Raw genomic sequence first — 27834 nt, 5'->3', positions numbered from 1 at the left:
CATCAAGCCCCAAATTAGTGATGGGTAGGGGTCTATGAGATCCCACCCCCAACACTAATCCTAGAAGTAAAAAGAAACACAAACAGAGAAAAAAAACTTTATTTGAAATAAAATACAGCACCCTCTTTATTAACCTCCAAAAGACCCTTGAAGTTCCCCCATAATCCACACAATGTCCCACGACAGTCCTGGTTCTGCTACGACTGAGCCTGGAGAGACCGTAAACATGTCTAATCTCTCCAGGCTCTGGGAAACACTGACAAGGGGGACCCGGCTGGCAGTAGTGACATCACTCAGTTCACCGGAGGTCATACCCGGGTTCCCATGGTATGACCTCTGGTGACCTGAAGCACTCTGGCTTAAAGTGAAGGGCTGTGACCTGCACCCCATCAGCCCTTTAACACTGACAGTGCCATCCAGGGTGAAGGGGGCTGCATGTACTGTCACCTGAAGGGTGTGACTAGGTGCACACCGGTTTTTCACCAGAGCCTTTGATGGTGAGTTTAGATTTGGCTACCGGTGGTCACCAGGTGATACTCGGGGAGACATGTTTTATCGGATTTCACTCGTCTGTGCAAAACGCAATTGGAACCGAGGCCTTATAGATATGGCCAAGCTTCAGGTAACACACTAAATGAAGGTTAGTGGACACAGGTGGCTGAATTGAAGGAATTGCTTCATCACCCATTTACAGTGACTAAAAAAAATTACAAGTTGAGGATTTAGCTGGTTTTCCTGTCCCAAAGAGGTTTAATTGCAGATGGCACTGCTGCTTCAATGACACTGAGAGAGACACTGCTATTAGAAAAAGTTCTTCTGGCAGCTGTGTATGTGGACACAAGTCATCTTAGATTGCTGGATGAGCAACAGCTTACTAAAGGAAAAGAAGCTCTGACAGAGGTAGCAATAAGGATGAGTGGGCTTCAGGACTGCCAAGAGCAGAAGGACTTGGATACTGCCAGTGCTACTGCTGCCGTATCTTCAGGCTCATCAGATAAGGAGTTTAATTTTGAAAAGTATTTGGACAAAATGGAGCAGCAAAGTGTTGCCGCGAGGAGCAGTGAATACAGCTGCACATGATCACTCCAGGCTGCAGTTGCCAGGGGTGATCATGCAGGCCGGCTGTTTATCCCCCGCCCATCATCCCGCCCACCTGTCAGTGCCTGCTTCAGCGCTGAGGGATGATGGCCAGGGGATGAGCGTGCATATTAAATGAGCGGGTCCACGTGGTCATGGCAGGCTGCTACAGCCTGCTCGTTTCCCCGATGACCCGCTCCACCGCAGCAGCCACATTCAGACCATAAGACACACCCCCAACTTTCCCCCAACATTGGGGGGGAAAAAAGTGCGTCTTATGGTCCGAAAAATACGGTAAAACCTGTACCATCTTAGTACAGTAAATTTATCACTTTAACTCCTTTACGACCAAGGATGTACCGGTATTTCCTTTGTCATGTCGGGAAAGTCAGTGACTGCGGTGAGCTGACGGGATTCCTGCACATGTCTGCTGATTTGAACCGCAGACATGTGGGGCTAACAAGTGCGGGTGGATCCGCAACCTCCTTCGCCTGCTTGCCACTTGCATCGCGCTGATGGTTGCCATAGTAGCGAACGGGTCATGTGATGACTTCTGTCATCATGGCGTATTTCCTGAGCAAACCGACAGAGCAGCGGCTCAAACATGTACGCTGCATTTCTGCTGATCAGAGCTGTGCAGCTCTGATCAGCAGAAATGAACAAGCGATCAGACTGTGCAGTGATAAAGTCCCCTAGGGGGGACAAGTAAAAGAAATGTAAAAAAATATATTTTTTTTTTCATATTTTTAAAAACTGAAGTTCAAATCACTCCCCCCCCCTTTCACCCATTTAGAAAAATTAAACCGTTAAAAAAATAAAAAATATACACATTTGGTATCGTCGTGTTCAGAAATGCCCGATCTATCAAAGTATAAAATCAAATAAATAAAAAACGCAATTCTTGTTTTATTTAACCCTTTGAGAAAAGTAAAAGTATACATGTTTGGTATCTACAAACTCACATCATATCGACACATCAGTTTTACCATATAGTGAACACGGTGAATAAAACATCCCAGTGCAGTTGTACTTTTTTGTAATATCATCGCATTTGGAATTTTTTCCCGTTTTCCAGTACACTATATGGTAAAACTAATAGTTTTATTCAAAAGTACAACTCGTCCCACAAAAAACAAGCCCTCATATGGCAAGATTGACAGACAAATAAAGTTTTGGCTCTCGGAAGAAGGGGAGGAAAAAACGGAAAATCGCCCTGGGGGTAAATGGGTTAAACATGAGCCATGTATGCGGGAGTCTGAGTTGAAGTCAGAGGTTGGGCTTACAGACTCCACAGCCCTGTAAGATAGTGCTTTGCCCAATAGGGAGCACAGGATGCACAAATGTGTCGGTTATGCCAGTCACAAGCTCTAGCATACGCTTTTCTATAGCTACAATGATCTCCCCATATACATTTTACAAGTGGTTTTGTCACTTTATAATGGGGCTGATCAGCAGTACTGGGCACAGATAGAAACAGCAAACATTGAGCACTGACTGCAGCCCCATAGTCCTTTGATCTGCTGACAATAGGTTTCTCATTGTTGAACTCCACCTGATCACGCTTTGGATTCATATATATGCATAAAAATAGCAGCTTTACTGTCCCTTATGGCTAGTGAATAGATTTATAAAGCAGTTTAAGAGTTGGCAATTGTGGCTCATACTTTGCTTATTTAGTATAGAAGCTGTGGACTAGTCTATTAGACTTAGCGCTAAGTCTTTATGGCTGTTGCGCTCTGCAATGTGAATGGGGAAGTGACTACAGAGAGCTTCGTATGTAATCGCCTCCATTAGCCTCTCTGATGAATCGAGAATAATTGAGAACCTATCTTAAGTTTCTTCATATTTTTAGTTTCATTCCTTAGAAGTATTAATATATTCTTGGTTAGTCTGACATCATTGTTCTTTTACCCTAGAAATGTTTTGTGGCATGTGTGGCCATTTTCCTTTATAATAAGCCAGAGATGGCGTTAAAATCTGCTTTTTTTTCGTAGAATTCTAAATATGAAAAAATATATACTCGCGTATAAGCAGAGTTTTTCAGCCCATTTTTTTAAGCTGAAAATGCCCCCTCGGCTTATACTCGAGTTAGGGTCCCACAAAAAAAAATATTCTCATAGTTTCACCTGTCCTCCGTTCCTGCGGTTACCTGAGCTGCTTCTTGTAGACCACAGACCACTCTGTGATAGCGTCTGATGCACGGGGCTGCAGGATGCCGTCATGTCTTTACTGCAGTTGAATGCTTTACAGCGGCGGCGATGCAGCCAAGCATTCAACTGCTTTAAAACGCTGACAGCAGCGGTGGCCCCATGCGCACCGCTGCCGCCGTAAAGAATTTAACTGCTGTAAAGCCACGATGGCATCCTGCAGCGGCGGCACCCTGCACGGAACGTGATCATCAAGGGGTGCCTCTTGAGGCCGCAGGCACCTAGACCCCATCCGTGATCGCATCCTGTACACTGGGCCGCCGCTGCAGCTGTCAGCACTTTAGTGCAGTTGAATGCTTTACTGCACCGCTGCCGCCGTAAAGCATTCAACTGCAGTAAAGCCACGATGGCAGCCTGCAGACCTGTGCATTGGATGCGATCACGGAGGGATGTTCAAGAAGCAGCTGGGGTCACCGCGGGAACGGAGGAGAGGTGAGAATATTTTTTTTTTCCCATAATAGAGAACAAGAAGAGGACCAATAGGAGGACATTACTGTAGGGCGCATTACTAGAGGGCCCAAGGATGGGCACATTACTATAAGGGGAAGGGGCACAAGGACGGGGCACATTACTACAAGGGGGGACAAGGATGGGCACAGTACATTTTATTGGGATTTTTTTTTATTTTTGAAACTTCCCAGTAACTGCTGCATTTCCCCCCCTAGGTAGGCTTATACTGGAGGAAAAACAGTTTCCCAGTTTTTTTGTGGTAGAATTAGGGGCTTCAGTTTGTACTCGGGACGGCTTATACTCGACTATATATGGTATATATAAATGGAGATGCAGATGTATATCTTTATGCATTTTCATTTGTTTTGTTTTTGTACTTTTTTTTTTCTTCTGCAGTAAGAAGTCACAGAAGTGGGATGAGATGAATATTCTTGCCACTTATCATCCTACGGATAAGGACTATGGCTTAATGAAAATTGATGAACCGAGCACTCCCTACCACAGGTAATAATAATATTAAAGAGAATCTGTGTGGTCCTCTATTCCCTCCAACCCAGCAGCATTGATACCTGTATGCCCAAATCCCCTCCCTAATCAGCCCTGTATAATGCTATTCACTAATATCAATGTTTAAAAACGACTTACAAACGTCGTTTTCCCTATGCTAATTAGGGCCTTGACTAGTCGAAGGGGCATTAGTTCCTCAGACTAGTCAGTCCTTTTTCCATGTTATTACGCCCCTCTGGGCGCAATCAATAATTTCAGCATACGGCAATTCTCACAACAGGACAGTCAATGCAGCTTTCTTTATTTCATGATCAAGTGACTTAAAATCTCATACAGAATATGGTAAAAAATTATACAAATAAGGGGACAGACAGATGTTTCGGCTTTTCCTAGGCCTTGTCTACACTGTCACCATGCAAGAAGGTTGGGCAGTTCCAATAATAAAAACACACCTTGCAATGCCCACTTGGAATTTAAAAAATATACCTGTTTAGGTGCCAAATAGTATTAAGAATTTTTTACAATATTCCCTTAGGTTTACCTAGCGGTACTTGTTCTCATATTTCAGAAAAAGGAACGAATGGCAAACTAGACAACACAACTGTGCCCTCAGTGATATTCCTACTATATTTCCTTTTTGTAAACCTCTTCAATTTACCACCTATGCACAGGACAAGTGCAGCAGTAATAAAAACTAGGGTCCCATGTCCACTGTTTGAACAACGCACGGGGTTGCATACATGTGGTGCCGCTTCATTCACAGTCTGTGGGACTGACAAAACCATATAGGTGCACAGTTGTGAATTTGGGTTCTTTAACCTCTTAATATTTGGCAAAAAAATCTACACACTTCTCACGTATTGAGTAACTGAATACTTTACAAAGCCTCTCCAGGACCTTTGTTTTCTTGATCAATGGGGATACCCCTATAATGAGTCATTTATCGCCTGTGTTATGGTAGGTGATAAGTAACTGACTGTACAATGAAAGTTTTAGGGTTTTTTCAGGCTTGTATTATTTCAGAATCAATGTGATGTACCATAGTGAGGGGCCATGCTAAATATCACAAAAGAATGAAACAGAAGAAACCATGCTAAAGTAAATTGGGGAGCTTAGACTTTATTTTGGCAAATTTAGAATTCGTTAACCAATTATGATATATTAGCATGTCAATGGCACAGCACATTACATGGGCCGCTTTGATCTCAACAGATCTTTAGTGTGAATGCGCACCTTCATTCTGAGATAAAAACGGTTTTAATCTGTATGTACTACAACAAACAATCCATAGACCCTGATCTGGCATGCCTTCGTAGTTTATAAGATATATGGAGCTGTGATAATTCCAGATAGGGATAATTCATTATTTTTATTTTCATTACAGAATGGTAGGCGATGATGACGATGATGAAGGAGCCATGAGTGATTCAGAGGGTAATGAAGCCTTAACAGCTGATGTCTTAGCTCAAAAGTAAGTATTACTGGTCAGCTGCTAGGTCTGTTTCAAAGTGTATAGTGTACACTGGTGCCGCCCGTATTATGTCGGCTTCAGTTTCCACCATAGACTTTAGTTAATATGTTTTATACAGTGTGGGCTGTAACACACAAGTTGTTGGAGCGTACCTTTTGCCAATCTGGGGCTGCCCTTTTTCCATTAAAATAGTAGGAAACCCCAAATAATCTAATAACCTCTCCTCTGAAGTAGCCCTAAAGTTTCTTGAAAGTACCTGACTTTCTACAAATATTTAGGCCTGAAATTTCAGCTTCTTAGATCTCTGCATGTAGACTGGGATCCCACAATCCTCTGCGGCTGCTCACTGTGAAAGAAGGAGAGGTCTCCATTGCACTTCTGCGCACTTTTCTTTGCCCTGCAGAGAGCAGAGCAAGGTACTGTATTGCGCAGGCGTGGGGAAAGGTCAAAGATCACCCACGCACTGCAGTGCTTTGCGCTGCCCTCAGCAGGGCAGAGCAAAGTGCGCAGGAGTGCAATGGAGACCTCTGTGTGCATGACTTAAGGCGCGTCATGCATACGAGAAGGAGAATGGGAAGGAGGATGGCGATGAGGGGGGAGGCGTCTGACCAAGACCAGTGACACACCCATCGGACCCGCCATCCTGCAGGGGAGTATTATAAAAGATGTTTTGGTTTTTTTTAATGTAACACATAATAATAATAATAATAATAATAATTTTATTCATTTATATAGCGCTATTAATTCCATAGCACTTTACATACATTGGCAACACTGTCCCCATTGGGGCTCACAATCTAGAGTCCCTGTCTGTATGTTTTTCGAGTGTGGGAGGAAACCGGAGTACCCGGAGGAAACCCACGCAAACACGGGGAGAACATACAAACTCCTTGCAGATAGTGTCCTTGGTGGGATTTGAACCCAGGACCCCAGCGCTGCAAGACTGCAGTGCTAACCACTGAGCCACCGTGACGCCCGGTATTATATATTCTAGAATGCTGTATATAAGAGCTCACTGGTGGTGGCCGCAGCTTATATGGGAAAAACCTGGTGACGGGTTTCCTTTTAACATGCAGCGGCAGGGGGGCACGTCATTCCTCCTGCCTATCGGCGTGCCTATAGGACAAGCACTTGTGTGATCGCAGCTTCAAGTCCCCTAATGGGGCTATTAAATACAGTAAAACAGTTTTTTTGTAAAATGTCCACATATTTGGTATCTCTTTAAGTCTGATTTATCAAAATATAGAATAAATTAATCCAATCAAATAAAGTTATGGAAAAAAAATAGGTTGTTTTGGCTGCTGTAATAGTGCAATAAGAGGCGATCAAAACATTGTATCTACCTTAAAATGGTATCAGAAAAGACACCTGCTTGGGGCACAAAAAATAAGCAATCACTTAGCCCCAGATGAAAACTTACCAAACTTTAACCCCTTCACGACCTTTGACGGATCTATCCGTCATGGATAGTGAGGTTAGGCCCCACCCCCTGCCGCCGCCAGTATGCGGCGATCCGCGCACATATCAGCTGTTTTTAACAGCTGACATGTGTGCCTGCAGGTTCCGAGTGGAATCGCATTCCACCCGGAACATTTAATCACTTACATCTCGCTGCCAAAGTCTGGCAGTGAGATGTATATGCGCGCAGCCATGATTTTCACTTACCGCCGCCCCCACCGGAAGTCACGTGCGCGATCACGTGACTTTCGGTGGTTGTCATGGTAGCACAGGGTCATGTGATGACGCCTGTAGCTAACATGACTCACTTCCTCTCAATGCCGGAATACAGCCGGCATTGAAAGTAAAGCACCCCGTATCTGCAGTTCTCAGCTCTGTAGCTGAGATCTGCAGATAGTGCAGAGCGATCGGATTGCTGATCGCTTATAGCCCCCTAGGGGGACTAGTAAAATAAAAAAAAGTGAAAAAAAGTTTAAAAAAATTAAAAAAAAAAAAAACCAAAGTTCAAATCACCCCCCTTTCGCCCCATTGAAAATGTAAAGGGTTAAAAAAATATAAACATATTTGGTATCGCCACGTTCAGAAATGCCCGATCTATCAAAATATAAAATCAATTAATCTGATCAGTAAACGGCGTAGCTGCAAAAAAATTCCAAACGCCAAGATTACGTTTTTTGTTCGCCGCAAGTTTTGCGCAAAATGCAATAACAGACGATCAAAACGTAGCATCTGCGCAAAAATGGTACCATTAGAAACGTCAGATCGAGACGCAAAAAAATAAGCCGTCACTGAGCCATAGATCCCAAAAAATGAGTGCTACGGGTTTCGGAAAATGGCGTAAAATGTGCGCCACTTTTATTGGACAAACTTGTGGTTTTTTTTAACCCCTTAGATACAAGTAAATGTATACATGTTTGGTGTCTACAAACTCGCACTGACCTCAGGCATCACAATGACACATCAGTTTTACTATATAGTGAACACGGTGAATAAAATATCCCAAAAACTATTGTGCGATCACACTTTTTTTGCAGTTTTTTCACACTTGGAATTTTTTTGCTGTTTTCCAATACACTATATGGTAAAACGTATGATTTCGTTTAAAAGTACAACTCGTCCCGCAAAAAACAAGCCCTCATATGGCAAGATTGACTGAAAAATAAAAAAGGTACGGCTCTCTGAAGAAGGGGAGCAAAAAACGGAAAGTGCCCGGGGGCTGAAGCGGTTACCGGGAACCTGTCAGCAGATTTGGTGACTATAAGCTGTGGCCACCACCAGTGGGCTCTTATATACAGCATTCTAACATCCTGTATATAAGAGCCCAGGCCGCTGTGTAGAACGTCAAAATCACTTTATAATACTCACCTAAACGGTCACTGCGGTGGAGTTGGGTCATATGGGCATCTCCGTTCTCTGGCGATGATCTCCTATGTTAGAATGCTGTATATAAGATCATAATGGTGGTGGCCACAGCTTATAGTCGCCAAAACTGGTGACAGGTTCCCTTTAAGTAGCTTTAAAAGCAAAATAAAAAAAGTTTCTTACAAATGTTTGTTGTTTTTTTTTTTTTTCACCACTTAAATAAAAACAAACTATACATGTTTGGTATCTGTGTACTCGTACTGACAGGAAAATCATATTTCAAGGTCAGTTACCATATTGTGAACATAGTAAATTAAAAAAAGCAATTGTGACATTGCATTTTTCTTTTGCAATTTCAACGCACTTGGAATTTTTTTTCCGCTTTCCAGTACATCACATAATAAAATTAATGACGTCATTCAAAAGTACAACTTGTCTGGCAAAAAACAAACCCTTATACAATTATGTGGATGGAAAAATAAAAAAAAAGTTATGGCTCTTGGAAAAAGGGGAGGAGAAGTTGGGGGAGAAACAAACAGAAAAAGGCCTCGTGACTAAGGGGTTAATAATGGATGCAGTCTGTATTGTGACATCTGGTGACAGTCTCCCCTTTTTTATTAGATGTTTGCTAGCCAAGGTGACTCATTTTTTATTTTATTTGTTGCTGTCTTGTGTTATAATGCTTTTACAACTAGAAGTATGTAAATGTTTGTTTTGCCTTTAGGTTGGAAGCGGCAGAAGGAACAGATCCTAAGTTCTTGGCACAGGAAGAAAGTAGTGAAGAAGAAGATGAGGAGCTGACACCTGAGGAGAGAGGTATTAAGTTTTCTTTTTGTGTGGTGATACCCTGGATCGTACATATTTCTAGGATTTTTGGATCACTTTTCAAAATTTGCAGCTGGATCTCGCTCATTAAAGCGCCACGCCAGCGGAATGTTTTTTTGTTATTCACAGCTGGAGTGGTGCTTTTATATCTAAATCCCCTTCCCTGTCTTATACTCATCCTCCACCGTCTCACTCTGTAACCAGCGTCACTCCCGTCATTCTTCTGCAGATTAAGACCTGCTGGCAGCTTCGGTGTTTCATGGGGGCCGGAGGTAACAACTCAGTGTAAGGCTAGGTTCACACACTGCGTTTTTTTGACGCTGCGTTTTTGTGCGTTTTTTGCTGCACAAAAAAGCACCCACGGCAAAAAAACGCGGCAAAAAACGCACCCGCGTTTTTGCCGCGATTTGGTGCGTTTTTTGCTGCGTTTTTGCTCACTGCGTCTTTATGCGTTTATCAGTGAACAATGCCATTTAAGATTGTTGAAAAAAAAAAAAAAAGTCTGATGTCATTTCCTTCTTCAATATGTTCTTCATTCTCCACTAGTGTATGCAGGAGAGCAGACAGCTGCAGAACTACAAGGCTCAGCATGCTCCATCAAGGACTGTATGCTGGAGGGAGAGGCAGGGGAGGCAGAACTACAAGGCTCAGCATCCTCCATCCAATAGTGTATGCAGGAGAGCAGACAGCAGCTGTCGAACTACAAGGCTTAGCATCCTCCATCCTGTATGCAGGATTTCTTTGCCCCACCCCACCCCCCCAAAAAATGACGTTGGCTTCGCCATATTTTTGTATGCTAGCCGGGTACAGCAGGCAGGTACGGGCTGCCCCCAACCCCCAGCTGCCTGTTTGTACCCGGCTGGGAACCAAAAATATAGGGAAGCCCTTTTTTTTAATTATTTCATGAATTTCATGAAATTAAAAAAAAAATGACGTGGGCTTCGCCCAATTTTTGTGTCCAGTCAGGTACAACTAGGCAGCTGGGGATTGGAATCCGCAGCTCAGGGTGCCCAAGCTTTCTGGGCACCCCTGCTGCGAATTGCACTCTACAGCTGCCCCAGAAAATGGCGCTTTCATATAAGCGCCATCTTCTGGCGTTGTATCCAACTCTTCCAGCTGCCCTGATGCCGGGTGGCTCGCTGGGTAATAATGGGGTTAGGGCTAGCTGTATATTATCAACTGGCCCTAAGCCCGAAATTCATGGTGTCACGCCAATATTAGACATGGCCACCATGAATTTCTAGAAAAGATTAAAAAAAAAAAAACACTACACACAGAAAAATATTTTTATTAGAAATAAAACACAACACAATTAGTGACTCCATCTTTATTGAAATAAAGAACCCCCCTCTGCAGTAATCCTGGGTCAAGGGTCCCGCGCCGTCCAATCCGGATCCAATATCATCTGATCGATTTGCTGGAAGGCAAAGCGATCAGATGATGTGTCAGGTTCCAGGATGTGAATCTCATGACACAGCAGCTGATTATATAAACAGCTTTTATACAATCAGCTGATGCATCAGTGCAAAAAAAATCCACACTTCAGTGCAGCGTTGGACTGGCTACCGGACGAAACTCCAGTAATGCCAAGCCTGGATTCAGGTACCTGCACTGCACTCCGGAGCTTTCACCTGAGCTCCAGACTGCAGCCGAGACTGTACAGCGAGCGCCGAGTGACTGATTCCCCGGCACTTGCAGTCAGCTCATGACAGCTGCAGACATCCCGGGCTAATCTCTGGTGCTCTCACCTGAACTCCGGAGATCACCCCGGCCTGTCTGCAGCTGTCATGAACTGACTGCAAGTGCCGGGGAATCAGTCACTCTGCGCTCGCTGTACAGTCTAGGCTGATGCATCAGTGCAAACCCCCCCCCAGAAAAAACACTACACACGGAGCTGCCGGTAATCATCTGATGAAGTCTCCTGACGGCATCAGCTGATCGGCCGGTTGTAAAAAGCCTGCGTCAACGCGAGACTTATGATCAGCAGATGCGTCAGGTGACTCCATCAGGTGATCAGCGCCAGGTCCTGCAGCCATCGTACGTGCCTGGGAGCCGGCACACAGGCGGAGCGGGGGTGGCTGTACCGGGAGAGGAGCTGGGAGCGGACATGGCACCGGGAGTCTGCAGACAGGCGAGTATGACATTTTCCTACTGTTCACTTTTGATTTAGCAGCCGCTTCCATCTCCTGCCCAGACATGGCGCCGCACGGGAGCAGACATGCACAGGACTGGAGGTGGAAGCGGCAGTGGCGGTACTGGGAGGATTCACGCTTCTGTATTTACTGACAGAAGGAATCCTCTTCCTGTACAAGTCACTATAGTACCCACCCCTTGCGTTTTATAGCTGCGTTTTTAGTCATAAAAACGCACTAAAACGCAGCTATATTTGCAATTTGCGTCTCTCATTGCGTTTTTCAATATCCCATTGCACTCAATGGATGAAAAACGCGGAAATAATTGACATGCTGTGTTTTTGTTTTTTTTTGGGCACCACAAAAACGCAGCTAAAAAAACGCTGTGTGCAGACAGCAAAAATGAAAACTCCATAGACTTTGCTAGGGAAGCAAAGTCATGCAGTTTTCTGAGCAAAAACACACCCGAAAAACGCGCAAAAATGCCGCGAAAAACGCACTGTGTGAACTTACCCTAACTCTGAGAGCTATTGTTCTGGCATTGCATTGAGATTTGCATTGAGAGCTTGTGATGTAACTTCTGACTTCCAGCCAGTCAAAAATTACAGTCAAAAATGGCGCCATGGGACCACAGCGATTCCGAAAAAAGATGAAAACACCAGAAAATTAGTATAAAACCAGGGACAGGGACCTAAGGATAAAAGCCCCACTCCAGCGCTGAAACCAACCCCTAGTGGAGTGGTGCTTTAAATTCAGTAGGTATGTGAAAAGAATAAAAAGGACACTATTCAAACTGTATTGGTTTACAGCTCTGTTGAAAAATCACAAAGAAACTTAATTTGTCATTTCTTTTTCTTTTATGGGTGGAAAAAAACTGACATACGCCCACATATCTTATTTTAAATACGTATATAAACCAAACATTAAAGGGAACCAAACATCAGGATTTTGGCATACAAGGTAAAGCCAGTGCAGTACTGGCACTATCAGGCACAAGACTGTACATACCATTAGTGGGCAGCTCGGATGTTTAGGCTGTGAAATCAGAGTTTATAAAGTTTGAAAACTCATCCACTTTTTGATTGACGTGTGCACCTCTCCTCCAGATAATGTCCAGGCGGGTTATGCACATGATTCCTCCCCCCCCCCACCCTTTCCCTCCGCCACCTGTTCCTCCCCCTCTCTGGCTGTATGTGAATTTCTAATCTTCAGTTACACGGCGTCTGAGTTGGCGCCTGCGCATAGCGCTTATCTCCGGCGCCGTGTTTCTGAAGCCCGCAGTACCTAGTATTGTGCATGAGAGGGCGGCGCATGCGCCCTCGCTTCTTCAGATCTCGTTGTGACCACGGGAGCACGCGCAGTCGCAACAGGACTGTAGAACAGCTGATCTTACCAATTAGCTGCAGCAGACGTCTGCTACAATATAGTCTGCTGCAGCTAATTGGTAAGATCAGCTGTTCTCCAGCCCTGTCGTGACCGTGCACTCTCCCGCTGTCACGAGATCTGAAGAAGCGAGGGCGCATGCGCCACCCTCTCATGCACAATACTAGGTACTGCGGGCTTCAGAAACACGGCGCCGGAGATGAGCGTGTGGCGCCCCTGACCTGGTCAGGCACCACTGAGCACTGTACCCATGCTGGGGGCAGTACCATACAGGTAATCCAGAAGGCTGACCGAGGTGTGTCTATACAGGCGCATAGTAATCAGGTCTCACACATTTACCTTTGGCTGCACCCCTGGGGAATCCAGGAGGGGGGCGTGGCCTCCTTGTCCACTCAAGGGGTGTTGTAGAGAGCCTGGTTGCTAGGTTGCATAGGCAGACAGAGTAGGAAGGAGTGAGCTGAGTTTGAAGTGGAGCTCAAGGAGAGCAGATGTAAAGAGGAGACCTGAGGCTGCCGCTAGTCAGACAACGTACGCGCAGTGACTACCAACGCGGGAGATCGGTCACCTGGTAGTGCCACCCGAAATCCACCCAAGGCTAGAGAGCGCAAAGGAGTGGCAGAGTAAGGGGACTGCCAGGGAGGTACCAGGCCCGCAAGGGTAACAGGTCCCAGTGCAGAGATTTATCCAATTTTCTCCTGCCAAACCTGCCGGTGGGGGCACTTCAGACCCACACCATACCACCACAGAGTCCGCAGCCACGTAGCAAAGAGAGGGCCCATAGTTCACAGGAGGCAAGCAGCCGGAGTGACCTGGTCCAGGCTAGAAGCAAACAGGCCAAAAGAAGGGGAGAGAGGCATCAGCAACTTCCCTGGGTGACCCCAGCAGGGCTTCAAGTAGGGGTCACCCCAAAACACACAGGGCTAGGAAGGCAAGTTGGTAGTCGCCCTCATCAGCCAGCCGGAAGGATATCTGGTTCCAGCCTGGTTCATCCCAGCTACGCCTGGGTATACCCTGCCATCAACTGTGAGTAAAAACCCTGAAAGACTGCCTGGACTGTGTTTGAGTCATTCTGCGCCTTGTGGTTCCACACACGTAGGGCCCTGGGGCTTGCCTCACTCTCGGGAGGCCACTACAACTCATTGCACCCACCATCAGCCCCAGGCACCCCTTAATCTGCAGTGGCGGTCCCCTGACCGCAATACCGAGAGTGGCGTCACGAAAATCCTAAAGAGAAGGTTCCCTACCTGTGACCATACCATCCCACGTGGAGTCCCTGAAGTTAATGCACCGACACAACCCCTGTGGGGCTTCACAACCGCTATGCGCAGGCGCCAACTCCGAAGCCGTGTAACTGAAGATTAGAAATTTACATACAGCCAGAGAGAGGGAGGAACAGGCGGGAATCATGTGCATAACCCGCCCGGACATTATCAGCAGAGGTGCACACGTCAATCAAAAAGTGGATGAATTTTCAAACTTTATAAACTTGGATTTCACAGCCTAAACATCCGAGCTGCCCACTAATGGTATGTACACAATGTGCCTGATAGTGCCAGTAATGCACTGGCTGCACCTTATATACCAAAATCCTGATGTTTGGTTCCCTTTAAAAAAAAAAAAGGTTTTTTTTCATATACTTTTCTTCATGCAGCCCATCTCCTTTCTTGCAATTCTGTAGGCTCTGTGTCATGTTATAAGCAAAGCCTGTATATAATATGGATTGTCATTTGTCCTGCATCTATCATGTGAATGCTGACCGCTATAGAAGTTTTGTTCTTTGTGAAATATTTCTCTGCTGCATTGCTTTGCTGTCATATGAAATAAAAGATTTTTATAACCAGAATGAGATGATAAATACTGCTCTACAAACTATCTTCATACATCATTTATGGCTTAGATGGGCCACATCAGTAAATCTACAAGGTCTCCTTTTATGCAATGTAGCAACTTTCAAGAAAATATCTGTTTGCAAGTTCTGTATATTGGCTGACCTGTGTAAGCTATTTTTTTGGTGAACCATTTTTAATTCTATTCATTTTAGAAAAGAAAAGAGAGTTTGAAATGAAAAGGAAGCACCATTATAATGAGGGCATGAATATCAAACTGGCCAGACAATTAATAGCAAAGGAACTTGCAGGAGAGGATGACGAGGAGGAAGAGGATGATGATGAAGAAGATGAAGAAATGCAAGATATAACAGAAACAGAAGGTAAATTTAATACACTTCATGTCATTTATAGGCAATCTTAAACATATCCAAGTACAGGGGGCAGCACATTACACATGGACTCATTGGTGAGCTTTGAATTTCTGTGTCATGTGTAGTCCTCAAAGTCTAACCAGCTACTCCTAATAGCCACTTTATTAGTCCTTTTTTGGCATAAAGAACCACAGTAGTTTGTCCTGGCATAGACAAGGTTTTCTACTGGAGGAATTTTATCTATGCTTACAATATAGCTTCTTTATAATTACCTCGGGTTAAAGTGGTTGTCCCATGAACAAAGTTAATTTCTTCAGGGCTCTATTGGGAGACCCAGACGATTGGGGTATAGCTACTGCCCTCCGGAGGCCACACAAAGCACTACACTAAAAAGTGCAAGGCCCCTCCCCTTCTGGCTATACCCCCCCGTGATATCACGGGTTCTCCAGTTTTAGCTTTGTGTGCGAAGGAGGTCAGACATCCATGCATAGCTCCACAGATTTTAGTCAGCAGCAGCTGCTGACTATGTCGGATGGAAGAAAAGAGGGCCCATGTAGGGCCCCCAGCATGCTCCCTTCTCACCCGTGGATGGTGTTGTAAGGTTGAGGTACTTATTGCTAGTACAGAGGCCGGAGCCCACATGCTGTTTTCCTTCCCCATCCCCATGAGGGGCTCTGGGTGAAGTGGGATCTTACCGGTCTCCAGGCACAGAGACCGAGCTCCATCCACAGACCCAAAAGAACCTGCTGGATATGGAGCTGAGTATCGTCAGGGACAGGGCCCTGCTACATCAAGGTACTCTGTGTTCCCATGCACATCGCGCCCACACACACCAGCATTGCTGGGAGTGTTAGTGCGCCGGGGACAACAGCGCGGAGCGCTGGTGCTATTATTCACTGCAGCTTTGCTGAGTGAATTTATGTATTGAAAACGGCCGCGCCGGCCGCTGCTGGTTGTTTTTTACATTGTGGCGCGGCTGGGACTTGTGGTGCGCCGGGGGACTTCGGCGTCGGCCGTGCACATGGGACGGCCGCGCTTATTACTAGAGTCCCCGGCTTTGCGGCCTAGTTTTCGTTTCGTTCCCGCCCCAGCCCTGCCAGTCAGAGGAGGGGCGGGACGCTGTACAGTAGCTCAGCGCAGGGAGCTGGAGTCTGCTTTGCATTCTCCAGCCCCCTCTCACTGAACACAGTGAGACGCCGGGTTCCCGCTCTTGGCTGGGGCTCGCCCACGGCCCGCCCCTCTGCACAGGACGGGGAAGAGAAGCCGGCAGCCATTATGGTTTCCACTCTGGGAGAACGGAACCAGTCACAGGTTTTTGGGCGACCTCGCACCCGCTCTTGTGCGGGCGGTAAGCAACTGACACCACTAATGCTGAAGTGGGCTTTTGGGCTGTGTGCTGATATGCTATGCACTGTACTGTACTGTCGCTATTCGGGGCAACAGCAGCAAATAAGCAATGCTGCTGAGGCACAAGCTTTCAATGCTTCTTCGTTTGCATGTGCTGCAGTGTTTACTGTCAGATTGGGCAACAGCAGCAGTAGAGCAATTTGTGCTAAGGCACAAGCTTTCAATGCTGCTTCGCTTGCATGTGCTGCACGGTTTATTGTTATGATATACATTCACTGTATGTCGCTATTCTTGGCTAATGCGCCCAGATAAACAGACAAAAGCAGCAGTAGAGCAATGGTGCTACGGCACAAGTTTTCAATGCTGCTTGACTTGCATTGGCTGCAGTGTTTACTGTCATGCTTGTATGCTATACATTCACTGTATGTCGCTATCCTTGGCTAATGTTCCTGGATAAATAGACAACAGCAGCAGAAAGGCTAGGGTGCTAACGCGCAAGCTTTCAATGCTGCTTGGATTGCATGGGCTGCAGTGTTTACTGTCATGCTGTATGCTATACATTCACTGTATGTCGCTATCCTTGTCTCATGCTCCTAGATAAATAGACAACAGCAGCAGAAGAGCAAATGTGCCAAGCCACAAGTTTTCAATGCTGCGTGTACTACATGTGCTGAAGTGTTTATTTGTACTTCATGCTTGTATGACTATTCACTGTACGGTCGCTATCCTCGGCTAGGCTCTTAGATAGCTAGACAACAACAGCAGAAAAAGACAAGTTGCCAATGCACGGGCTTTCTATGCTGCTTGTACTGCATGTCATACGGTTTCAGGACCCCCAGTGCGTGCAATTGCTCAACCGGGGTCTCTGCTATATGTGGCCAAAGGAACCACCTGTGATCTCTGTCCAGAGACAGGGACGAAGTTGCAGTTTTTCCGCTGATATATTGTCTGTGACTATGACTGACATCTTACAGACTTTGCACCCCAAGCAGACCGTGGGCAATATGGTTGCAATGACCCTGGCCGCCCTGATCTGGAGCATCTCAAGGCGCCAGAGTGATTCCAGGCATCCCAGAGAGCAGGCATCCGACACGGTCGACAGTCCCAGATGGCCTAAGCGGGCTCGCTGGCATTAGCCCTCGACTACATCACTGGGCAAGGTCCCAGCTGGAGTACTCTCTGTACGATGAGGCAGACGTAGCTGTTCAGGACTCTGTTCCTGAGACCGCTCTCAATCCGGATACACCGGATGGTGACGCTATAGTGAATAATCTTATTGCGTCCATCAACGAAAGGTTGGGTATTTCTCCCTCAACTCCTCCAGTGGAGGGGTCAGCTTCACAGCAAGAGAAATCTCTATATATTGAGTACTTGTTTAGCACTCTGACTCCAGAGACGCAGTCCAGAAACGACACGCTTATCACGATAAGCGTTTCTCCGACCGTATTAATGAGACACGTGTCGCTCCCCCTGACGTGGTCAAGCGCTAGACCCAGTATCCAAATGTGGATCCCCCAATCTCCATGCTTGCAGCTAGATCTATAGTTGTAGTGGTGGATAGGACTTCACTTCAAAAGGCCATTGACAGGCAGATTGGCCTCTGGTTGCAATCTGTCTATGAAGCTATCGGCAGGTCGGCTGCTCCGGCAGTCGCAGCCGTGAAGGCACTCCAAGCTATTTCAGCTAGTATTGCGCAGAGGGTCGCTGTCACAGGTACTCTCGGTCCCAGCAGCGTCTTTAACTCGCAATGTCGGCATGGCGAATCATGCTGTTATTGCTGTCCGAGACTCTACGAGCCGGACGTCAGTGGCATCCGCCAACTCCGTGTTTTTACGCAGAGGCTAGTAGTTGAGAGATTGGAACAGAGGCTGCTTCCAACGAAGTGCTTAACCAGGTTGCCTTTATCTAGTGATAGTCTGTTGGTAAGGGTTGAATGAAATCATTCAACTATCCAAGACGACTCAAAAAGCCCAGAAGGGCATAGATTCCTAGCGGGCTCAATTCACGCCCGGGGAAGGCAGCCGGAGGATCCGCTACCAAAGCGTTTTCCTCATAATTTTCAGCCCTCTCACTCCGCAACCGCGGGGGGGCAGACTCCCCCGCTTTAGCGGCATTTACCTACCGCAGGTTGAGGGCCTGTGAGTGAGAGTCAGTTTGTTTTCAAACTACCGCACCGACCGAGCCGAGGCTCTTCTGCAGGCGGAAAGAGCGGTAATCCCTGTTCCTCTTCAGGAACCAGATACGCATTTTGCCCCGACCTGGTCGTGGTGCCAAAATAGGACGGCTCCTTCCGTCCCGTTCTGGACTTTATACTGCTTAACGAGCACGTGAAAACCAGGCGGTTCCGGATGGCATCACTCCGCTCCGTCATTGCCTCTCTGTCTCAAGGAGTTTTCCTAGCTTCAATAGACATCAGGATGCTTATCTACACGTGCCGATTGCTCCGAGGCACCGGCGTTGGCTACGATTCGTTATTAAAGACGAGAATATTTCGTTTCGTAGCCATACCCTTTGGCTGGCAACAGCCCCACGGGTGTTCACCAAGTTCGTGGCAGCAGAGGGAGCAGTCCCGCGCTCTCACGGTCACTCTGTGATCCTTTACTTGGGCAATCTACTGGTCAAGGCACTCTCCTTTACAAGCATGCCAACACAACCTGAACATGGCGCTGGACCCTTCCCAGAGTTTCGGGTGGGTCTTCAACTTGTCAAGGTTGAACCCAATCGCTGGCATCTCCTGGAGAGTTTTCACACTCTCTCAGCGATAGTGAAGCTTCCGCTGGACAAACAGCGTTCACTACAGACGAGGGGACAGTCTCTCCTTCAAGGAGGCGCCTCATCCAGAGGCGAGTTTTAGCTTTTCCAGACGGTCAAAGACCATCTTCAGAGGAGTCCACTCTTCAACTCAGTGGTCTGGAGCTCTGGGCAGTGTATCTTGCACTGCAAGCCTTCCTGCAGTGGCTGGAATGCAAATAGATCCGAATTCAGTCGGACTATCCACAGCGGTGGCATACACCAACCACCAAGGCGGACTACGCAGTCGACAAGACTCCCAAGAGGTCCGGCGGATTCTGCTATGGGTAGAAGACAGAGCATACACCATATCAGCTGTTCACATCCCGGGCGTACGACACTAGGAAGCAGACTTCCTCAGTCGCCAGGGCGTGGACGCAGGGGAATGGGCTCTGCACCCGTTTGTTTGCAAGAATTCTGTAGACGCAGGATGAAGACGGACGTCGACGTCATGGCTTCTCGGCAACAACAAGGTCCCGATTTTCATGACGCGGTCTTACGATCAAAGAGCTCTGGCGACAGGCGCCTTGGCTCAGGATTGGTCACAGTTCCAGCTACCGATTGCTGCCACACCATCCTCGTCGCCCCAGACTGGCCGGGGAGGTCGTGGTACCGTGATCTGTGGCATCTCACCGTCGGTCGACCGTGAGCACGACGTCATTGCCACCATGAGACGGGCTAGCCAGCCGCGGTCTGCCAAGATCTACCACAACTCGTGGAAGATATTCTTATCTTAGTGTTCTGCTCAGGGAGGGTCTCCCTGGCCATCGGCATTGCCTACTTTGCCTTCCCTCCTGCAATCTGGTTGGGAAAGAGGTTGGTCGCTCGGCTCCCTTTAAGGGCAAGTCTCGGCACTATCCGTGTTCTTTTCAGAAGCGTCTAGCACGTCTTCCTAAGGTGCGCACGTTACTACAGGGGGTTTGTCATATTGTGCCCCCGTACAAGCGGCCGTTAGATCCATGGGATCTGAACAGGGTACTAGTTGCTCTCCAGAAGCCGCATTTCGAGCCTCTGAGGGAAGTTTCCCTTTCGCGCCTGTCACAGAAAGTGGCCTTTCTGGTTGCGATCACGTCGCTTCGGCGAGTGTCTAAGCTGGCGGCTCTGTCATTCAAGGCTCCCTTCCTAGTGTTCCACCAGGACAAGGTAGTGCTGCGCCCTATTCAGGAGTTTCTCCCTAAGGTTGTATCCGCGTTTCTTCTTAATCGGGATATACCCTTTCCTTCCTTTTGTTCTCATCCGGTTCTCCGGTATGAAAAGGATTTACAGTTGTTAGTTCTGGTGAGAGCACTCAGAATCTACATTTCCCGCACGGCGCCCATGCGCCGCTCTGATGCATTTTTTGTCCTTGTCGCTGGTACGCGCAAGGGGTTGCAGGTTTCTAAAGCCACCATGGCTCGATGGATCAAAGAACCAATTCTTGAAGACTACCGTTCTGCGGGGCTTCCGGTTCCTTCAGGGCTGAAGGTCCATTCTACCAGAGCCGTAGGTGCGTTTTGGGCATTACGACACCAGGCTACGGCTCAACAGGTGTGCCAGGCAGCTACCTGGTCGAGCCTGCACATTTTTTCACCAAACATTATCAGGTGCATACCTATGCTTCGGCGGACGCCAGCCTAGGTAGAAGAGCCCTGCAGGTGGCAGTGGCTTCCCCATAGGGGAGGGCTGTCTTGCAGCTCTAACATGAGGTATTTCTTTACCCACCCAGGGACAGCTTTTGGACGTCCCAATCGTCTGGGTCTCCCAATAGAGCGCTGAAGAAGAAGGGAATTTTGTTACTTACCGTAAATTCCTTTTCTTCTAGCTCTTATTGGGAGACCCAGCACCCGCCCTGTTGTCCTTCGGGATTTTTTTGTTGTTTGCGGGTACACATGTTGTTCATGTTGAACGGTTTTTCAGTTCTCCGATGTTACTCGGAGTTAATTTGTTTAAACCAGTTATTGGCTTTCCTCCTTCTTGCTTTGGCACTAAAACTGGAGAACCCGTGATATCACGGGGGGGTATAGCCAGAAGGGGAGGGGCCTTGCACTTTTTAGTGTAGTGCTTTGTGTGGCCTCCGGAGGGCAGTAGCTATACCCCAATCGTCTGGGTCTCCCAATAAGAGCTAGAAGAAAAGGAATTTACGGTAAGTAACAAAATTCCCTTCTTTAATCAATAGGTCTTGGAATAATAATAATTTCCACAATTGGATGTATTTAAAAAAAAAAAAAGTCCCTGTGCTGAGATAATCTTATATATGTGTCCCTGCTATGTACTGTGTAATGGCTATGTCTGACCCTACACGGACATTGTCTGATCGTACCATATCTTTTGGGAAGAGAGGAAGCAAAAAAGTAAACAGACATTACAGCACAGGGTAGCAAATTATTATTTTTTTTACGTCAAACTTTTTTTAAGAACAGGCAGGGGAATGGTTTACCTCACAAAAAGAATTGGCAAGTCCAGGCCTGATCATAGTGATGTTCCTTACTAGACAAATTCCTAGCGGGCTGTAGTGATCAGGCACTTAGCGGGCCCCTGTTTTAAGGTCGCTGGCCCTTGCATTTTTCCTCACAGCTACAGAGTGGTTGCGTGCACACGCACTAGGTGTTCAGTGCACAGCAGCTGGTGACTTATACACAGGCAACATCCGAACTCTGAAATTCAACGACAATGTGGCTTTTTTTCCAATAAAAACATGATTTTTATTAACAAAATTTGGACATACATAATTAAAATAGTTCAAGCAAGGTGTGCACAAAAAAAGGGTGGATGCAATTAGGGACAACATTTTTTAAAGAAACAGTATTGAATTGATCTATAAGCCACAATAGGCAAGACTGATTCACTGGCAAGCCCCTAGGGTCAGAGTGGTAGCTTTTAAATAGTTAATGGCCACCTAAGTAGGACCTGTTTAGATACCTATCTATACCCACACGAGCAGTGATACCAATGTTGACAATACAATCAGCACAACATTACTAACCAGTATAACTTTTGTCCGTAAGGCACCACCCCAACCGTTCCGACGCGCGTTTCACCTTCTTCAGCGAACATACAAATGTATTGTCAACATTGGTATCACTGCTCCACATTGTCGTTGAATTTCATAGCTTAGGAGGTGGTATTCCTTGTAATTGTTACGAAGGTCCCAGTTAGCGACCTGTATATTTATATTTAAACATCCGGACTCTGTCAGGAGGACATTGTTTCTGTATGGAGTAATCACTCTCCCTCTCCTCTCCGGATGATCCCACGGCAGCAGCTCCAGGCTCGGAGAGTTACCAGCCTTGGCATCTCCTATATGATGGGGCCAGTGTCGTGAATCATAAGTGTAAAGCCCCAGATCTTTAGTGCTGCTTTTCAATTTTAAATAAAGCTTAGTTTATTCAAATAACATACTTTCTGGCATGCCGGCCTCCTGGATCGTCCTCTCCTCAGCCAGTTATTAACCGCCTCCTGCTCCCCTCTTCCTGTCTGTGCAGAGCGGCATTTCAACAGGTAGGCCCGGGGACTTTTCAGCAGGAGGTGAGAATGGAAATGCAAACTGCTGCCTGTCCAGCTTCTTCAAAAAAGTGATGGTAGCACAGTTAGAGATTAGAAGAATTAATGATTTAGTGACTGTCATGCCAGAGCTCCATACCGGCTGGTCTGTTCAGGATCAGGTTTCTCAGGATCACACAGCATCACCCCAGCGTGGTCCTCTGAGCACAATCACTAATCACTGCTTTTAATCTGTGACAGGACTGCCTGCTGTTATTACTGCTCTGCCCCTAATCCTATTCACACAATCCACATATCACTGTCATCAGGTGGTTTTACACAGGACTGCATGTAACATCTACTACATTACTTACAGCAAAGATGGAACTGCAGCTGTAAGTTACCTAGGCCAAAAACTACTACTCCAGCAGGATACAGCTAAGCCCCCACTAGGTGGAGGCATCACAGGTGCAGGAGGAGCAAATCACACACACACTTCCAAAACATGGAGGGGGCGATTGCTGGATGGTAAAACGGCACACTGATGGCTTGCATAGAGCGCTGTTCACACATGCAGATGCACAGTCACAAGCCCGCAGCCTATTAGGCGACGCCCAAACTATTAGATCAGGCGGGCTGCCAAGCCGTACCACCACTGCGCATCATACAGGGACAGAAACTCTAATATGCAAGGCCCAACAGAAACTGCTCTCAATGAGTACCAAGCACCCGAGCCTGGTAGTGCTCGCTCATCAGACAGGGAGCGGAGAAGATGGGGAGATCTCCCTCTTCTCCGCACCTGTGGTCCGATCACACTTTGATATACACAGAACCTTGGTTTAAGAGTAACTTGGTTTGAGAGCGTTTTGCAAGACAAGCAAAGCTTTTTACAAATTTGTAACTTGGTTTAAAAGCAATGCTTTGCAATAAGAGCAAATTCCCACAGTGCACACTTCCGGTTCCATCCTTTCACCGCACTCTGACCCGCTCTGGAGGTAATTTTCTGTCTATATGTACTGTATACAGTATACCATTGCACAGTACAGTATATACTATATAGCATTTCTATCAATTTGCAGATACAGTATTGTACTCTTTTGGCTAACCAGTACAGCACATTGCTTATACTGTAGATCTCACACACCAACAATTCTATTGGAAGCTAATGTGCAGTTTAATTTGTTTTATGTTTTTTACTGTACAGTATTTTGTATTAGTGTACTGTGATAATTTTATATGAATACAGTACATTATTTTGTATTACTGTAATAAGTTTGTATAAATACTGTAAATATTTTTGGGTTGTGGAACGAATTGTCTCAGTTTCAATTATTTCCTATGGGAAAATTCGCTTTGATATAAGAGTAACCTGGTTTAAGAGCTCACATCTGGAACCAATTATGTTCGTAATCCAAGGTTCCACTGTCATGTAAAGTCGTCAGTGTACAGCTTGTATAACACTATAAATTTGGTCAGTATAAATATCTATTTAAACGTTATTCTTAAAACACCGATAATTTTTGTAATTTCTTTCTCTTCCAGGTCATCCTGCCCAGCTACAGAGTAATGACCAAATACTATAGAGAGAAATGTCGGCTGCACCGCTTGCTGAAGATCTATTTATTGCCACGCCACTGCACAAGCACTGCTGATACGCAGACCTATGGACTAAAGGCACAAGAATGTTTTTCTATTGCCAATGTTATGTTGTGAGGACCCTTAATTAATAAGCCAATTCTGATTAATGATTTACAAGCTTGTCTGGCATATTCTGTTTTTAATGCGGGCAAAGGATACAAGCATTGGTTTACACTCACAGCCAATTACATGCCATATGTTTGTCATTTAATAGATTCATGTGTGGCTTTCTGCATGTGAGTGCCTTGGTTAAAGGTTTTGAAAGGGTTTTTTTTTCTTCTTATATTGTGGCTCATTAGAAAAGATGGCATTGGGACAGGGAATCCCCAGTCTCATTTTCTATTCAGATAGAAGAGCTGTTTGAATCTTCTAATGGTTGAATGTTGACAACCATCCAATACTTGCTGGGGAAAAAAAAAACAATCCTGCATTTTTATTTTCAGGTGATTGTATTTTACTGATCCATGAAGCAAATGAAACTATTATATTGGTTATATTGGACTTCTGAAACAGTGACCGTGTCTCAGTGGGTCAGAATGACTCAGTCCTTGTAAAAGTGTTTTCTACAACATGAGCAGACGTCGTCAGATGGACTGGAGTGTAGTATCCGTTCTGTCATGTATTCTTTAGTCCAAAGCTGTTATAGAAATCTGTACTTCAGCCTTTTATTGGTCAGCTTTGAATCTATGTACAATCTGAGTTGAGTGAGACAGAAGTATACAAAATGCACTGATGGTTTTACAAAATATATGTAAAATGGAGAACAATATAAAATGTATCCGAAAATAAATGTATTTCTGTCATTCTACAATGAAGTCTGCTGTGATAATGCCATTCATCAAGAATTTTTTCAGTCTAGGTCAAAATGTATCCTGTTATATGTGAAAATTTAGATTAGGCTGCTTTCATGCTACGTTTTTTTAACATGCGTCCTGAACGTTTTTTCTTCATCGTTCCTTATGGGAGACCCAGACCATGGGTGTATAGCTTCTGCCTCCGGAGGACACACAAAGTACTACACTAAAAGTGTAGCTCCTCCCTCCGAGCATATACACTCCCCGGATGACAAATCCAACCAGTTCAATGCTTTGTGTTCAGGAGGTCACACACACACATGCATCCTCTGATTTTTGATTTCTGATTTCAAAGATTTGGAAGAAAAGCGGGTCCAATCTGGACTCCCGGCATGTCCTTTCTTACCCCACTGTGTCGGCGGTGCTGTTAAGGTTGATTTTACAAGGCTGGAGCCTTCACATGCCGCGCTCCTTCACCATCCCCTGGGGCTCTGGCTTGAAGTGGGAGCCATCACGGTTCTCACTGCTTTGCAGAAGACCGGTCTCCATCCGCAGCCCTTTTCAGGATCCTGCCGGACGGAGCGCTCACCTCCCAGGCACCTGGCACCTGCGTCTCACAAACTAAGTACTGAGACGTTATTACCACAGACAGTGGTCTTTCCAGGGGTCCCTTGTACTTTATATGTTGGGGAGAGTGTGTTATATGACTTTGTTAACATTTCCGGCCGGTTCTCCAGTTTTCACTGGAGAACCGCGCCGATGGTGCCTGCACGCTGGCCGCATGTTTAAATCTAGGCCCCGGCTTCGCCTGAGGCCTAGTTTCGATTCTCTACCCCTGCATGTCAGTCAGTGCAGAGGGACAGTGTGGCTCCGCCCAGCGGCTGTTCAGCACAGGGAAGGGACACTCCTCACTGAGGAAAGATTCCCTCCCCTGTATACCTCATTTGCCCTCCAGATCCTGCTCTCAGAGTAGGCCCCGCCCCCTCTCCTCGCTCCGGCGCCATTTTCTCAGCGTTCTCAATGTCTCGGACAGTTGTATCAGTGGCTGATAAGAGAACAAGGAGTGTGTTCCTTGCATAACCACATTGTGACAAATGGAGGCCTGGGCTGGGGGATCTGGAGGGCACAGAGATGTCCCTATGTTAAACGGTCTGGCAAGCCACAACCTCCGGTTGTGGACCTGCTTATATACTCTGTTTATATACTCTGCTGGGGGTCATTCTGGACAGAGCCCCCAGTTCTGCAGCATGCCTCACATCAGAGCAAGGCTGCAAGGCTGTTCTTATTATACACTGCATGTAGACTCGTACTGCCTGTACCGAGCACATAACCACATTGTGATGCTTGCTCTAACATAGTGGTCTCTCAGCCTGGTAGCTCATCAGTGGTCCCTCCAGCTGCTCCGGCTCCAGTGGCTGATCCCCCGGTTTGGGCAGAATCCCTCTCTCCAGGGGACAGCTGTCCCGGACACTGCTGAGCATGCATCAGCCCCCTTCTCAGGGCGCTTCTGCTGCTACGGCTCGCTCAGCAAAGCTCACAGAGGATTCCTCATCTGGTCTCAGTCCCCGTCCTCCTAAAATGGAGTCGCAGGGTCCCCTTTCCTTCCTCGTCCCGCAGCTCTGATTCACGAGCCGACTCGCAGGACGAGGAGGATGCTTTTACTAGGGGCTCGGACGCTACGTCATGTACATTGATCTGTCCGAAGGTGACGCAGATGTTAATGATTTGATTGTGTCCATTATATTTGTACTGGACCTCAATCAGCCTGTATCAGGGGTGCATTCCACTCTGGCAGAAAGGCATTAGTATACCTTAAGAGAACAAGGAGTGTGTTCCTTAACCACTCCAGTTTGTCAGCCCACTGTGTCCAAGCCCAGAGCCTGTCCTGACAGACGCTTCCCAAAGCGTGGTTCTGATGACTGTTTCCCCCTCCCACCAGTGGTGGTCAAGGAGTGGGCTCATTCACCAAGGGTGGACCCTCCGGTGTCTAGGCTTTCAGCCCGGACAGTTGTATCAGTGGCTGATGGCTCCTCTCTAAGGATCCCACTGTCCGCCAGGTTGTCCTTCTGGCCAAATCTATATATGAGGCGGCAGGGGCCTCGTTCTCCCCATCTTTTGCAGCAGTGCGGGCTCTCAAAGCCATCTCTGCTTCTCTGGAGGAGATGCATCCCCTCACCTAGGGACTTTATGCCCGAAGTGGTTGCCTTAACTTCCAGGCTTCAGTCTTTTCATCCTAGGCCATGTCTGCCATGCTGGAGACTGTCACCGCACTGCGGTGGCCTCGGCTACTTCCCTCGCTATCCGCAGGCTCCTGTGGCTTCGAGAGTGGAAGGCAAATGCTTTTTAAGAAGTTCCTTGCTGGGTGCCCTTTGCTGGGACCAGTCTATTCGGTGAACAACTGGATGAAATTATTACGGAAGTTTTTTGGCAGGAAGAGTAATTCCATGCCACAAACCCAGGAAACCTGTCCAGGGCAGGAACCAGTCGAGGTTTCGTTCCTTTCGTTCCTCTAACTGGTCGTCCTCTAAGCCCTCGGCCTCGTCCACTAACTCAGCCAAGGTCCGTAAACCAACTGGCGCATGAAGCCGCGTCCTCAGAAGTCCGCAGGAGCTGCGGCCACTAGGCAGCCTCCTCTTGATTCTGGCCGCGCCAGCAACGTCCTTGGTCGGTGGCAGGCTCTCCCTCTTGGGCGACGTGTGGTTTCAACACGTCTTCGATCAGTGGGTGTGGGTTA

General features: G+C 46.7%; 1 protein-coding gene across 1 annotated transcript in view; it reads left to right on the top strand.

The window, feature by feature from the left end:
* PPP1R2 (protein phosphatase 1 regulatory inhibitor subunit 2) overlaps nt 1–25117 on the top strand; it is a 37304-nt gene extending 12187 nt beyond the window's left edge. The window contains exons 2-6 of the mRNA XM_075338529.1: nt 4131–4238; nt 5626–5712; nt 9257–9348; nt 14914–15081; nt 24211–25117. Of these exons, the coding sequence (XP_075194644.1) occupies nt 4131–4238; nt 5626–5712; nt 9257–9348; nt 14914–15081; nt 24211–24251 (496 nt within the window). The 3' untranslated portion in view covers nt 24252–25117. The remainder of the gene's footprint in view (nt 1–4130; nt 4239–5625; nt 5713–9256; nt 9349–14913; nt 15082–24210) is intronic.
* Nucleotides 25118–27834: the final 2717 nt, after the last annotated feature.

This window comes from Anomaloglossus baeobatrachus, chromosome 3, assembly GCF_048569485.1.
Source record: "Anomaloglossus baeobatrachus isolate aAnoBae1 chromosome 3, aAnoBae1.hap1, whole genome shotgun sequence".
Taxonomy (NCBI): Eukaryota; Metazoa; Chordata; class Amphibia; order Anura; family Aromobatidae; genus Anomaloglossus; species Anomaloglossus baeobatrachus.
Note: the sequence above shows the minus strand (reverse complement) of the source record. Positions and strands in the feature narration are given on the sequence as shown.